We start from the raw sequence: 14423 nt of genomic DNA on the forward strand, positions 1-14423 counted from the left end.
TGCCTGCAATATTCCAACAGCAGCCTAACCAATGTTCAGTACAGCTGCAACCTGACCTCCCAACTCCTGTACTCAATGCTGTTACCAGTAAAGCAAAGCATACCAAATGCCTTCTTCACTCTCCTATCTACCTGTGATTCTACTTTCAAGGAACTATGAACCTGCAGTCCAAGGTCTCTTTGTTCAGCAACACTCCCCAGGACCTTATCATTAAGTGTATAAGTTCCTGCTCTGATTTGCTTTTCAAAAATGTAGCACCTCATGTTTATCTAAATTAAACTCCATCTGCCACTCCTCAGCCCATTAGCCTATCTGGTCAAGATCCCAATTGAACTATGAGGTAATCTTCTTGGCTGTCCACTGCATCTCCAATTTTGGTGTTATCTGCAAACTTACTAACTATACCACTTACGTTCATATCCAACTCATTTATATAAATTACAAAAAGCAATGGACCCAGCAAATTTGGACAGGTACATGAATAGGAAAGATTTTGAGAGGTATGGGCCAAACAGAAGCAAGTGGGACTAGTTTACTTTGGGAAACCTGGTCACATGGATGAGTTGGACCAAAGGGTCTGTTTCTGTGCTGTGTGGCTGTACGACTCTCAGATCAAAACACTGGAACTGCCTCCCTGATGGCACTACATTTTCCACACAGACAGCAGCAGTTCACAAAAGCAGTTTAGCAGTACCTTCTCAAGAGCTTCTAGGGATGGGCAATAAATGGTGCCCCCTTGATGGTGACTGGGAAGATTCTGAAATCTTCTGTCATTGGATTGTGTGTTGGGAGCAACTGCCTGATGCTGCAGTGGCCTCAAACAAAGCGAGAATTAATTGGTGCCCAATTGAGTTTGCTCCTGAATGTTTGCTGTTGCTCTGATGAGGTCCAGTTTGCATCGGGCAGACACCATTCACCATTACCCCGTGACCTCACGTCTGAAAGGGACCCCAACTCTAGAGAGCTGCTGATCAATCTGATTGGCCAACTGCACTGTCAACCCAGCAAACTCAAGATGAGCGGTGACCTCTGATTAGGCAGTTGCTGAAGGGTGAACCTACTGGTGCTTGGACTTAAAAAGTCATCTAGGATTTGGAATGGCCATTAGGACCCCAGTGGGGGGATGCTGGGAGATGAGTTTGTGGGCTTGGGAGACTCGGAGGGCGGAGTTAGTCTTGGTGGGAGGGGCTACCACTGGACTCCCCCAAAAGGAGACAACCGCTCCCCTCTTACCTGACAGCCATTCACTCAGTGAAAGTTGCTGGGCTTACCCGCATTAGCCTCTCCTTACCCTGCCCACATTAACCTAGTAGCAGAGGCAGAATGGAAACATAGAAAACAGGAGCAGGAAGAGGACATTCACCTGCACCTGACCATGGCTAATCATCCAACTCACCACCCACCTCCCCACCCCCCCACCTCCCGTTCCCACTTTCCCTCTATATCCTTTGATCTCTTTATCCCTTACTCCTTCTTAAAAGTGTTTCAATGCTTTGGCCTTGAATGCTTTCTGTGGTAGAGAATTCCACAGGCTCCCCACTCTCTGGGTGAAGACATTTCTCCTCATCTCAGTCCTAAGTAGCCTTCCGCACATCTTTAGACTGTGACCCCTATTTCAGGACATCTTGGTCATCGGGAACACCCTTCCTGCGTTCATCTTGTTCAAATTTCATTGAGATGCCTCTCATTCTTTTAAACTGCAGTGAATACAAATCCTGACTGATCCGGTCTCTCATCATATGTCAGTCCTGCCCTCCTCGCAATTAGAATGGACCCTGAAGGTGGCCTTTAAACAATCTCTTATAATCTGCAATGGGCCTGAGGGAGTGTGGGCTGCCTGACTGTTTCCTCGCAGACCGTAATATGGAAAACTGGTCTGGAGCGTGCTGTAAAACAGCTGATCCAAACTCCCCTCCCCCATTCCCACCTTCCAAAACACAGCACAGTTTCACAGGCTGAGTTGACGATGTCGCAGGTTTTAAACGAGGAGAGAGGCCGGGAAAGCTGGTAGGGTTCGAAGGGCGAGAAAAAAAGGGCTAATCTGTGACAGGGTAGGGGGAGGGCAGGAGCGATTAAATGGCAAAAGGGACGATGGGAGTGAGCCAAAGGGTTGATAGTGGGACGAGCACAGAAACAATAGGTGGACATGGGGGAGATTTACATGAGAAAAGCAGCATCCACATCAACAGCTGCCATTCACACAAAAAGATCGTGATACTTAGTGGTTACAGTCAAAAACTCTTGAACACTATTTTGATTCTATGAGTCAAAAATCACATGACACCAGGTTAGAGTCCAACAGGTTGATTTGGAAGCTTTAGCTTTCAGAGTGCTGCTCCTTCACAACCACCTGATGAAGGGGCAGTGCTTCGAAAGCTAGTGCTTCCAAATCAACCTGTCGGACTATCACCTGGTATTGCGTGATTTTTAACTTTGACACCCCAGTCCAACACTGGCACCTCCAAGTCACGGCAACCATCGACTCCACTCACTGGTGATTCTGAAAGTCTCATTGGAGGGGGCTGAGAGCAGACAGGTTCCTTTGACTCAATCAGCTTGTGTCTTTGCTGTCGCTTGTTTTGCAGCACAGTCCATCCACCGTGTAGGTGGGGGCCCTTTTCACATACCACCATCCGGGCTACATGGTGGCTCAGTGGTTAGCACTGCTGCCTCACAGCACCAGGGACCACTCGAGTGACTGTGTGGAGTTTGCATGTTCTCCCCGTGTCAGCGTGGGTTTCCTGCACATGCGCTGGGGTTTCCTTCCACAGTCACAAAGACGTGAAGGTTATTGGCTAAATTGCCAATAATGTTCAGGGATGTGCAGCCTAGGTGGATTAGCTATGGGGAATGAAAGATGATGATGATAGGTTAGGGGAGTGTACCTGGGTGGGATGCTCTTTGGGGAGGGGGGGGCAGTGTGGACTCGATGGACCGAATGGCCTCCTTTCACTCTATAGAGATTCTACAACTCAATGATCTCTGAAATATCAGGTAGCATTGGAAGTGTAAACATGAAGTATCAGTCAGGCACTCAGTGCGGAATACAATTCAGGAGCTCAGGCTAATGGTATTCTATATTACTCTTGAGACTTGTTCACAGGGTTATCTGGAAGACCATTAAGTACTTTCTGACGTTCCCCAGAGCCTCTGTCAGTATTGAACATCCTCGTTAATGATCTGCTTGTTTCCGTGCTCATTTCCTTCTCATTTCTCCTGCAGGCCCCCGTGGTTTGACCTCCCCCCTCCTCCATACCTACCAGATTCTGAGATCCCCAGCCGCTTGGAGCTGCCCCCCTACCGGTCCAGAGCAGGGAGCACGCTGAGCTGTGGACAGCCAGCTACCCTCCAGGGGAGTGTGGAAATGAGAGACTGCCTGCTCAACACCAGGTTAGAGGTGGGGCTCTGAGCAAAGCCACAGTGACCGCTTGGGACAGCAGTTGTGTGTTCTTGCACTACTTATTATTTAAAGAGAGTTTGGATTGAAGGATTTAACTTGAGAAGCAAAAAGAATAACTCACACACTTTAACCATGGGTTCGTCCCTTTGTTGTGAAGACACAACTATGGCATCCAGCTGTGTGACCTTGAGGAATAAAATCCAGTTTTTCCACTGATGTTCGACCCAGGAAACTTGCCCTTTTTGCGGACGTCTCTGTGGGGCAGCCAGGAAACTGGACTCGAAATCTAAACAGGAAATACCCAGAGATTTGGAGGGATGAACAATCTCGGATAAGCTCCTGATGTAAATGCACTCTCCCACCGATTAAAGAAACATTGTGAATCACTAAAGAGTTTCAAACAAATGATCTAGACATAACAGAAAGGAGCAGAATCTGCTGGTTTTTATGATTGCATTGCTAAATGTAAATTCTACATTTCAGAATCTGAAAACACAGTATATTCTCACACTTCTGCTCTGGGTATTCAAAGAGAGCAGAATCACTGTTTAGCTTGTGAGGCAGCCATCTGTTTCTGTTCCTCTTCTCTTTTTCCCCTTCCTCCAAGCTGACACCCAGCCTGCTGGCGTTTTCCCTTTAGCAGAACATGTCCTGAAGTCACTTCACCATTCACAGTCCTGGCCTCGTGTGGTGGGATGGGTGGAGGAACTCACTTGCATTGACATTTCCATGCCATCTGTGCCAGGAAACAAACTCAAAAAGCCGCAGATGTGCCTTTTCAACAGCACATGTCCTGAGGAATCTCAGGGCCACCTACCACCTTAACTGAAAGCAAGAAAGAGGTGAAAGAGCACGTGCCAGAGATCTGCGCTGCTGCATCTACTTCACCACTGTCTCCGGGTGTCAGAGCAGCAGTTGTTTCTAACGTTAGACAAGGGTGTAAGGCAAGTGGACGGAGCTGGGGAAAGTCCACTCCCATCCCCTGCAGTGCTGGAGTTGGTTTTCCACTTACAGGTTATTCACCACAATCTTGACAATAATGATATAAGGCTTCAAGATGCATGTTTTCCAATGAAAACTTACAAGTGGACATCGGTATCCTGTGCAACCACACTGAGTTAACCTTCAGAGCTCACATAAACAACATGCCCTGCAACATCTCACTCTTTCAGATTTCAAACCTCATGTTGCTCCATCAGGAAGGACTTAATGACAAAATTAAAACCAGCTGTTCCAAAGTGAAAAACAAAAATTCACATCTTCATTTTCTTTCATTTTGTAAACAGTGTCGGGATTTACTCTGCATTTCAAATGACTTTTGTTTGTATTCCAAGATTCACTCCTCCGTCACAAAAATGATAGTATTGTCCCATTATGTGGTTGTCACTTTTATAATTATGTAAATTCCCTCGAGACAAAGCAATGTTGTTTGATTTGATTGTTTATATTCATATAGTGTTAAAGGTGGACGGTCTTTCACACATGAACAGAACCATAAACCCGTTTACCCATAATAGAGATGTGCTCGTCATTTCACAGGTACATGTATCAGAAGGGATATGGGCTAAGTGCTGGCAAATGGGACTAGATTTATTTAAGATATCCAGTTGGCATGGACAATTTGGACCTAATGGTCTGTTTCCGTGCTGTACATTTCTATGACTGCGTAACGGAAACCTGTCCGACACTGTCTTCAATATCAGCAAGTCAAATATTCGTGATGTAGATACACCAAGGTAAACAACACACATTTATCCAAGAAATTACACTCCACCAATGACCCTGCAATTGCATAGCATTCCACTTACCCAGCTTCTGTCACATGTCTGAAGATTTACTGTACCCAATATTCCTTTCCAATGTACAATAAAAAAGTGTTAGCATCAAAGAAATTGTGCCCAAACTCTCTCCCCATTTGATAGAATACCACTGTAAAATATATCAAATTCTTGTCATAACAAGCTGTACCGATTGACTACTTATTGAAGAATACCAGGACAACTGCATTTCAAACAATTCTACAGGATTAAGCCTCCCGACTGATGTAAATTTACATTGTCCCACTCCTAGAATTCCATTGTATGACCTCCCATCTGATTATACTTGACAACAAACCTCATATGTTCTGTTGAATTCCATTGTAATAAACCTCTCTGGTGTTCATTCCTTTTCTCTGGAATTTCTCTGTATAGCCACCTGATATTGGACAGAATTCCTCTGCACACTCATCTCCTATTGTATGGAATTCACTTTAAACCTTCCTCCTTGTTAACGGACTGTGCTTTTAAATCTATTTGCCCTTGTAAAGATCACACATTACAAAGTCACATGCCAACTGACAGTAACAGACCACCTCATTCAGTACCATTACATTCAAAACTACTGTGATGTTCAAACAGCTTCCATTCCTAAACATGCACGCTGAATTGACAACATCTTGAATTTTAAACACTCCCACAGTTCTGAACCCTCTCCCATTGTAAACAATCCCACTGTACCAAACCCTTTCCCATTGTAAACAATCCCACTGTACCAAATCCTTTCCCATTATAAACAATCCCACTGTACCAAACCCTTTCCCATTGTAAACAATCCCACTGTGCCGAACCCTCTCCCATTGTAAACAATCCCACTGTACCAAATCCTCTCCCATTATAAACAATCCCACTGTACCAAACCCTTTCCCATTGTAAACAATCCCACTGTACCGAACCCTTTCCCATTGTAAACAATCCCACTGTACCGAACCCCCTCCCATTGTAAGCAATCCCACTGTACCGAACCCTCTCCCATTGTAAGCAATCCCACTGTACCGAACCCTCTCCCATTGTAAACAATCCCACTGTACCGAACCCTCTCCCATTGTAAACGCTCCCACTGTACCGAACCCTCTCCCATTGTAAACAATCCCACTGTACCGAACCCCCTCCCATTGTAAGCAATCCCACTGTACCGAACCCTCTCCCATTGTAAGCAATCCCACTGTACCGAACCCTCTCCCATTGTAAACAATCCCACTGTACCAAATCCTCTCCCATTATAAACAATCCCACTGTACCAAACCCTTTCCCATTGTAAACAATCCCACTGTACCGAACCCCCTGCCATTGTAAACAATCCCACTGTACCAGACCCTCTCCCATTGTAAGCAATCCCACTGTACCAAACCCTCTCCCATTGTAAACAATCCCACTGTACCAAATCCTCTCCCATTATAAACAATCCCACTGTACCAAACCCTTTCCCATTGTAAACAATCCCACTGTACCGAACCCCCTGCCATTGTAAACACTCCCACTGTACCAGACCCTCTCCCATTGTAAGCAATCCCACTGTACCGAACCCCCTCCCATTGTAAACAATCCCACTGTACCGAACCCCCTCCCATTGTAAACAATCCCACTGTACCGAACCCTCTCCCATTGTAAACAATCCCGCTGTACCAAACCCCTTCCCATTGTAAACACTCCCACTGTACCGAACCCTCTCCCATTGTAAACAATCCCGCTGTACCAAACCCCTTCCCATTGTAAACACTCCCACTGTACCGAACCCTCTCCCATTATAAACAATCTCACTGTATCAAATCCCCTCCTGTGTAAATAATCTCACTGAACAATTCTCTCTCACTATTAACATTCACCGTACCAAACCATCTCTTACTCCCTCCCGTGCTGATTTGGATGGCCCTAGTCACATTGAATGCTATCCTAATTTGAAGCCTTAGCCTAACATTAAGTTCCACTCGTTAACATCGGTTTCACTCGGAGTCTCGCTCTCGCTCATTCATTACTGAGATTGGTCAGCCTCCTCATTATCTGCATCGCATTCTGGAGACGATCACTGAATGGGTGGCATAACTTGGTAAAACATTTAAATAGTCAGCGTTTAAAGCTCAAATTCCCAACCCATCAGATGAATGATCTGCATCTTAGCTGGATTTGCATTTGAAGATTTATGCCTTGGAAGACGAATCACTTGTTGGTATCAGATGCTTCTAGCAGCAGTTATTCAGCCCATTAATATCCCAAGCCAAGGCAGCTGGACTGAATTATTTCTTGCTGTTTATGTTTCAGCTCCATGTTTTATGCCTCGTAAAACCGTGTAGCATCCACTTGCATGAATAATTGAATTTTGGAAATAGCTAGCCTTGTACCTCAGGAACCAAGTAGCAAACTGAATCTAAATCAGAATTTCAGTCGAGCAGTAGCTGTGTCCCTGTTCCTCATTGAATCTTCTGATTCTACATCTTAGCTGAGGAGTATTGCTTGTCATATTTCAGAGGGAATCACGCTATTTAATGTTTTGAATCAGATTTTGATAGTAAATCGGGGTCTCTGTTGGACAGTGTATCTACTGGGTATGCAAAGAGTAAAGTCCTTTTGTTATATTGCTTTCGCAGTAATATTTATGTGTTCTGAAAGAGAGATATTTCATCTTTGCAGCACTGTTGTGTATTTGTGCCAACATTTATGTCCTAGCCCTGCTACAGTATTCCAGCAAATCCCAGTGGAAGCTGGAGGAATGGCTCCACAATTTCAGAACTATGAACTCTGATGCCTGTTCTGATTCCCACCCCAGTGTTTGTTTGCATGAACTTGCTATCAGGAGAACTGGCCTATTTTCCACTGTTAGCATCCACCTTCTCTTCACCAGTATCTCTCCTCTGCTGTGATGACCACTTCCTTTGCCTGGTGATCTGCAGCACCTTTCCCGTCTGTTCCACTCTACTTCTCTCTGCTTCTTCTACACCGTCACTTTCCCAGCCCCCGTTTTAGCCTTAACCAAGAGTCACCGAGAACTCAAAATGTTTGTGCCTTCACAGATGCCCCTGTCAGGCCTGCTCAGATCCTGCAGCACTCTCTGTTTTCGTTCCATTATGATCTGCTGCAGTCTGTAAATTCTTCTGAAAATTAGTGTTGGAAAGGAAAAGTGGGCGATAGAAGATGGTTGATTTGTCAGACCTTCCCTTCCCGGCTTATACTCCATTCTTGAAGAAAGATGGTCATCAAAAACTATTTGCTTATCCTGAGAGACCTGGATCTGAATCCAGAGTAAGGTGGAGTTCCCCTGTTGTATATAGATATACAATCTCTGGGTGCAACTGAGGAAGAGGTGGAACACTCAGCCCCTTTGAGCTTACTGCCTCACTCAGTTGAGTTACACTGACCTGTACCTCACATCATTTAGCTCCCCATCCTCAAAGACTCCAAAGTAACATCTCAGTCTTCAAATTTCCATTTGTCCCATCACCATCATTCCTCTCAGGTAAGGATTTCTAAATTTCCACTGCCCTTTGAGTGATTTCTGTTCTGAATGTTGCCCTGATTTTTAAGATTAAATGCCATTGTTCTTTATTTCCTGTATCCACTCTGTCAAACACTTATAGCATTTTAAACGCATCAGTTTCATCCCCCTTCAATCTTCATTCCTCAAGGGAATACAGGCTGTGCTAATGCAACCTTCATGAGGATGTCCTCACCCTATAAGCCCCGTTATTGTTCAGCTCCTAAAGGACACAGGACCATGGCTTAAGACTTCACACAGAATTGAAGAATGGGCGACAGCAGAGGAGGGGACCATTCAGCCCATTGTGACTATGCTAGCTTGGGCTTGTGCCCGAAACGTCGAATTTCCTGTTCCTTGGATGCTGCCTGACCTGCTGCGCTTTAACCAGCAACACATTTTCAGCAAAAACAAATGTGCCTGTTCCACATAGCCCTGGCCATTCTTTCCCGTAGCCCAGCAAATTGTTCGTTGTTCCTATTCCCCATTCAAAAGTCACAATTGAAAGTGCCTCCACCCAACTCTTGGGCAGTGCATTTTGGATCTCTGTCACAGGTTAGTAATTGTACTTCAAAAGACCAAAGGCTGTAACAAATGTAAATAGTGGTAAATCAGTTGATTTTATTTTAGATTCTTAAAATCCCCAGAGTGTGGAAGCAGGCCAATTTGGCCCATCAAGTCTCCAAAGAGCAGCCCACCCAGAGTCAACCTCCTACCCTCTAACTGCCATGGCTAATCCATCCAGCCTGCACAGTCTGGGTGAATTTAGCATGGCCAATCCATCTAACCTGCTCACCTTTCGACTGTGCGAGTAAACCGGGAGGAAACCCACGCAAACACAGGGACAATGTGCAAATTCCACACAGACAATTGCCCAAGTCTGGAATCGAACTCAGGTCCTTGGCTCTGTGAGGTAGCAGTGCTAACCACCATGCCACCGTTCCACTTCATCTCACAACATGACACTTTGGTGTGAAATTAACAGCCTTAAACTACCAGTTCACACTAAGGATTCTATACCATTGAAATAATTACAAAACCTTGCAATCAACAAGTCAGTCTCCTACAAACGTGTAATAAGCACAGCATCGTTATTAAGGGTGGCATACATTTAAACCAGGAATTCTACAGGTTCAGACTATGTACTGGGAATGGTAAAACTGCTGTTGAAACTATCTTCTACACAGTTCAATTGGAGAAATCAACATGAAAAGCCATAACCACATAATCAAAAGCTTTCATTCCCAGGAATATTTGTGTACATCTGTTCTGTTCCTCTGTAAAGAATTCACTTTCTTCCTAAATTGTTATGTCCAGAAATAAACCAGTATTTAATAAAGATTCATCACAATGTTGTTTTATACTCTGCGCATTGATTTATTCAACTCAGAATTCCATATGCGTTTTTTTGTCACTTCTTCGATTCACCTTCCACTTGCAGTGATCCTTGCACAAAAACCCACATGTGTCTTTGTTCCTGCAACTCACTGAGCCTTCTATCCTTTGTTTTCTAATCCCTCTCAAAGGCAGGCTGCAAGTAGGGCTGTAGTGCAAAGCAAATACGTAAAAAATGTCAAGAAAACAAGACTAAAGCTCGATTTCTGAATGCACAGAGCATTTGCAATAAGGTTTAGGAATGAATATAGTAAATCGTTGTAAACAGGAGTGCTATGGTTGTGATTACTGAGATATGGGGGAACCAAGCTTAGGAACTGAACATCCAATGGTATTCAATCTTCAGGAAGGACAGGAAAATGGAAAAGGAGATGGAACAGCATTGATAGAGAAAGATGAAACTTGTGCAAGAGTGATCAAGGATATTGGTGCAGGAAGTCTACATGTGGAGCTAAGAATCAACAAGTGGAAGAAGACATTAGTAGGAATGGTCTATAGACCTCCAAACAGCATTGGTTACATAGGGATGGCATCAAATAGGGAATTACAGATGCATGCAACACAGGGACTGTGACAATCATGGGGACTGTATTCTATGTACAGACTGGGCTTAGAAGTCTAGCAAACCATCTTAGCAATTTAGCAGTAATAGCCACTGTGGTGGGTAAATTCCTGGAGTGTAGACAAGTTGAGGTTAGACAGATACATTGTGGAACCAACTGGGGATCAGTCTATCCTGGATTTGCTTTTGTGCAATGAAAAGGGACTAATTAATAATCTTGTTATGGGAGGTCTTCAAGAGTGCGTGACCATAACATGATGGAATTCTTCACATTTATCCACACTATACTTAGGCAGTGGGAGCTAGGAAGGTGTTTGCTCCTTCAGCAACTGGGATGGATCTCTTCAGGCTGAATGTACATCACACCCATAACTGGTATTGATTCTAAATACTGTTGGATGGGGCCCAGAGAGCTTCATGTGAGGATGTGTTAATGGGTTAATGCCTAAGGTTCCCATCCAGCAGGTAGTGCCCACTGCTGTCGTTCACCTGCATTGTTTAGGAGTCTGTGCAATGCAATTGGCCTTTGAAGAGCTGCACATCGCTCACATTGAACCTTCCCTCATGGAATGAAACATTTACCCCTCCCAGTCTGGGGGCTGGAGGCAGCCATTTTCAACTCCACTGGACACTTGCTTTTGACAATAGAAAATAGCAGGGTCACTCCTCACCCTGTGAGTCTCACTGTGAACCTGTTACTCCTGGGGAATATCCTGTAGACATTTCCTTCCTATACTCCTCCCTGTCAACTGAATTTCTCCAAGTCCCCACCCAACTCATCTGTCTTCAATCTTCATCTCCCCCACTTTATATCCTGACTCCAGGCAGAGTGAGACATCTATCCTGGTACAATCATGCTTTGTCCCCCACATGGAAATCTCTTGATTTCAATGACGCCATCCTCCTCTTGTATAACACCTTTCCATTTAATATTCTATCATCCCACCCCACCTATATATTGAGTCATTCCCCTTTCACCTTTATTATCCCCTCAGTTACAATCCCCACAATTGAGGTACCCACTTCCCTCCCACAGCAGAGAGCCCCTACTCTTTCTGCACCTTTGGGTCTCAGCAGATGAACTTTTGACTGAGACAGAACCATTTGGTTGAATCACGTGCAGTGGGTATACTGCTGGCAGAGGGCACGTGAGATATTGTCATAGCATGGTACCACAGAGCAACATTTCTGTCCCCTTGACCAACGCCAACGTGCTGGTGCAGAACCCTACTTTACGTGGATCAACGATGTGCCATCACGAGAAGGTGAGGCTGGTCGGTGTCAGATGGCAAGGTCTGTGGAGTAGGGGTGTGCGCGGCAGCTGCCCCTGTGACCTGTGACAATGGTACCTGGTGTCCAAGATGGAGGCCGAGAGGATCAAACAGTGAAGGAGAATCAACTGCAGCTTCCACCTTGGGAATTCTGTCCAGGGGTGGGAGCGTGGAAAACTGCTTCTAAGTGAGGCAAGATTAAGTAATGATGAGATGTTAAATGTATGCGATATTATTCAATTGGAAAGAGAGCAGAAAAGATTTACTAGGATGTTACCGGGTCTGGACGGTTTATGGAGAGGCTAGGACTTTTCTCCCTAGAGCTTGGGAGGTTAAGGGGTGACCTTGTAGAGGTTAATAAAATCGTGACGGGCATAGAGTAAGAGAGATCAAAACTAGAGGGCATAGGGTTAAAGTGAGAGGGGTAAGATTTAAAAGGAACCTGAGGGGCAACGTTTTCACACAGAAGGTGGTGCATGTATGGAATGAATAGCCAGAAGGAGTGGTAGAGGTGAGTACAACATTTAAAAAACATTTGGACACGTACATGAGCAAAAAAGGTTTCGAGGGATATGGGCCAAATGCAGGTAAGTGGGACTAGTTTAGTCTGGGAAACCTGGTCAGCATGGATCAGTGAGACTGAAGAGTCTGTGTCCATGCTTATGACTCTATGAGATCTCTCATCGCTCACGAATGAGAATCTCATTTCACACATTCTAAACTTGATTGACAGGTGGGATTCTTTGCTCTCAAGAAGTCCATTGCTGAACATCTCACACAATTCGCTCAACTTTCTCACCACGATCCACTATGTTCAACAGCTCGGAGTACTCTGAGCCATTACACTCTATTACATAACAAACGTAGTTGTGAGGCTGGAAAGGAAACCCTTGAAAAAGTCTCAAGAAAATCCATCGTAAAGGAATCACTTTGAATCTCGCTCTGGATAGACACACCTCCAGAGTAATAGAAGCAGGAGTAGACCATTTGGCTCATAGAGCTGATCTATCTATCATCTCAGTTCCTCCTACTTGCATTATTCCCCATAACCTTTAACTTCCCTACCACGCAAAAACCCATCTAACTGTGTCTTAAATATATTTAATGAAACTGCCTCTACTGCTTCCTTGGGCAGACAATTCTATAGATTCACTACTCTCTGGGAAAAGCAGATCCTCCTCATCTCTGTCCTAAATCTACTCCCCATAATCTTGAGGCCATGTCCCCAAGTCCTAGTCTCACCCACCAGCGGAAACAACTTGCCTGTCTCTATTCCTTTCATTATTTTATACATTTCTATAAGATCCCCTCTCATTCCTCTAAACTCTATCAAGTACAGTCCCAGGTGGTTCAACCTCTCCTCACAGGGTAATGCTGTTCTCTCTAGATTCAATTTGGTGTACCCCCTCCAAATCCAGTATATCCTTCCTCAAGTAAGGAGACCAGAAGTTGGCCGACTGTCTGTGTGGAGTTTGCACATTCTCCCCGTGTCTGTGTGGGTTTCTTCTGGGTGCTCCAGTTTCCTCCCACAATCAGGTGAATTGGCTGTGCTAAACTGCCCATAGTGTTAGGTGCATTAGTCAGATGGAGGTGGGTCTGGGTGGCTTGCTCTTCGGAGGGTCGATGTGGACTTGTTGGGCCAAAGGGCCTGTTTCCACACTGTAGGGAATCTAATCTAATCTAATACTCCAAGTGTTGCCTCACTAACACCTTGTACAATTGCAGCAGAACCTCCATGCTCTTAAACTCAATCCCTTCAGCAATGAAAGCCAATATTCCATTTGTCTTCTTGAATAGCTGTCGCACCTGCAGCTCAACTTTTAGCGATTCATGTACGAACACTCCTAAGTCCCTCTGCACAACAGCATGCTGCAATCTTTCACCATTTAAATGGTGAAAAGAGATGTCATCATGTGACTCCCCCGAATGTCAAGTGACTCTTTCTCAGACACCTGCCATTCATTGTCCAACACATCAGTCATCAAGGAGCCCCATCTTCTTAGCATGTTGTAGTCTGGTCATCCTGATGCACTGGGAAAACAACAGTCACACCCTCCAGTTGTTTTCAGTCACTAGCAGATCTTGCCAGTGGCCTAGTTACCTCAGCATGCACGCATTATCCAGCTTTCCTTCTGCCCACTGTCAACTTAGTCAAGCCAGCAGTAATGTTTGTAGTGGCAAAGCAAGCTTCATGTTTTACCTGGTCTGTGGCTCCCTCTGCCTGCCACATTGAAAAATACTTCCTATATTTTGATTCCCTTCCTCTAGTTATCCTCCTTGACCTGTGTTCGGCTGCTCTCAGCCCCCTGCCAGATACTCTTCAGACAGAGAAGGAGACGAATGGCCTACAATTCTCGACTACTATCTTGGACAAGCTTCTTGACTCTGCTTGGCGTTGTACATTAGCATAGTGCACACTGCTTGCATGTGCATACAATACGTATATAAAATCTTAATATTTATAGCTAAATCCAATCAGAGGGAAATCAAGGAGCAATTCTTCACACAA

At 44.8% G+C, this 14423-nt stretch overlaps 1 protein-coding gene across 2 annotated transcripts in view; it reads left to right on the forward strand.

The window, feature by feature from the left end:
* The window catches only part of ldlrad3 (low density lipoprotein receptor class A domain containing 3), a 102738-nt gene extending 92733 nt beyond the window's left edge, over positions 1-10005 (forward strand). For both annotated transcript variants that reach the window (XM_060838720.1, XM_060838721.1), the window contains exon 6: positions 3223-10005. In XM_060838720.1, coding sequence (XP_060694703.1) covers positions 3223-3409 — 187 coding nt within the window. In that variant the 3' untranslated portion in view covers positions 3410-10005. The remainder of the gene's footprint in view (positions 1-3222) is intronic.
* Positions 10006-14423: the final 4418 nt, after the last annotated feature.

The sequence above is a fragment of the Hemiscyllium ocellatum genome, chromosome 18 (assembly GCF_020745735.1).
Source record: "Hemiscyllium ocellatum isolate sHemOce1 chromosome 18, sHemOce1.pat.X.cur, whole genome shotgun sequence".
In the NCBI taxonomy this organism is placed as follows: domain Eukaryota; kingdom Metazoa; phylum Chordata; class Chondrichthyes; order Orectolobiformes; family Hemiscylliidae; genus Hemiscyllium; species Hemiscyllium ocellatum.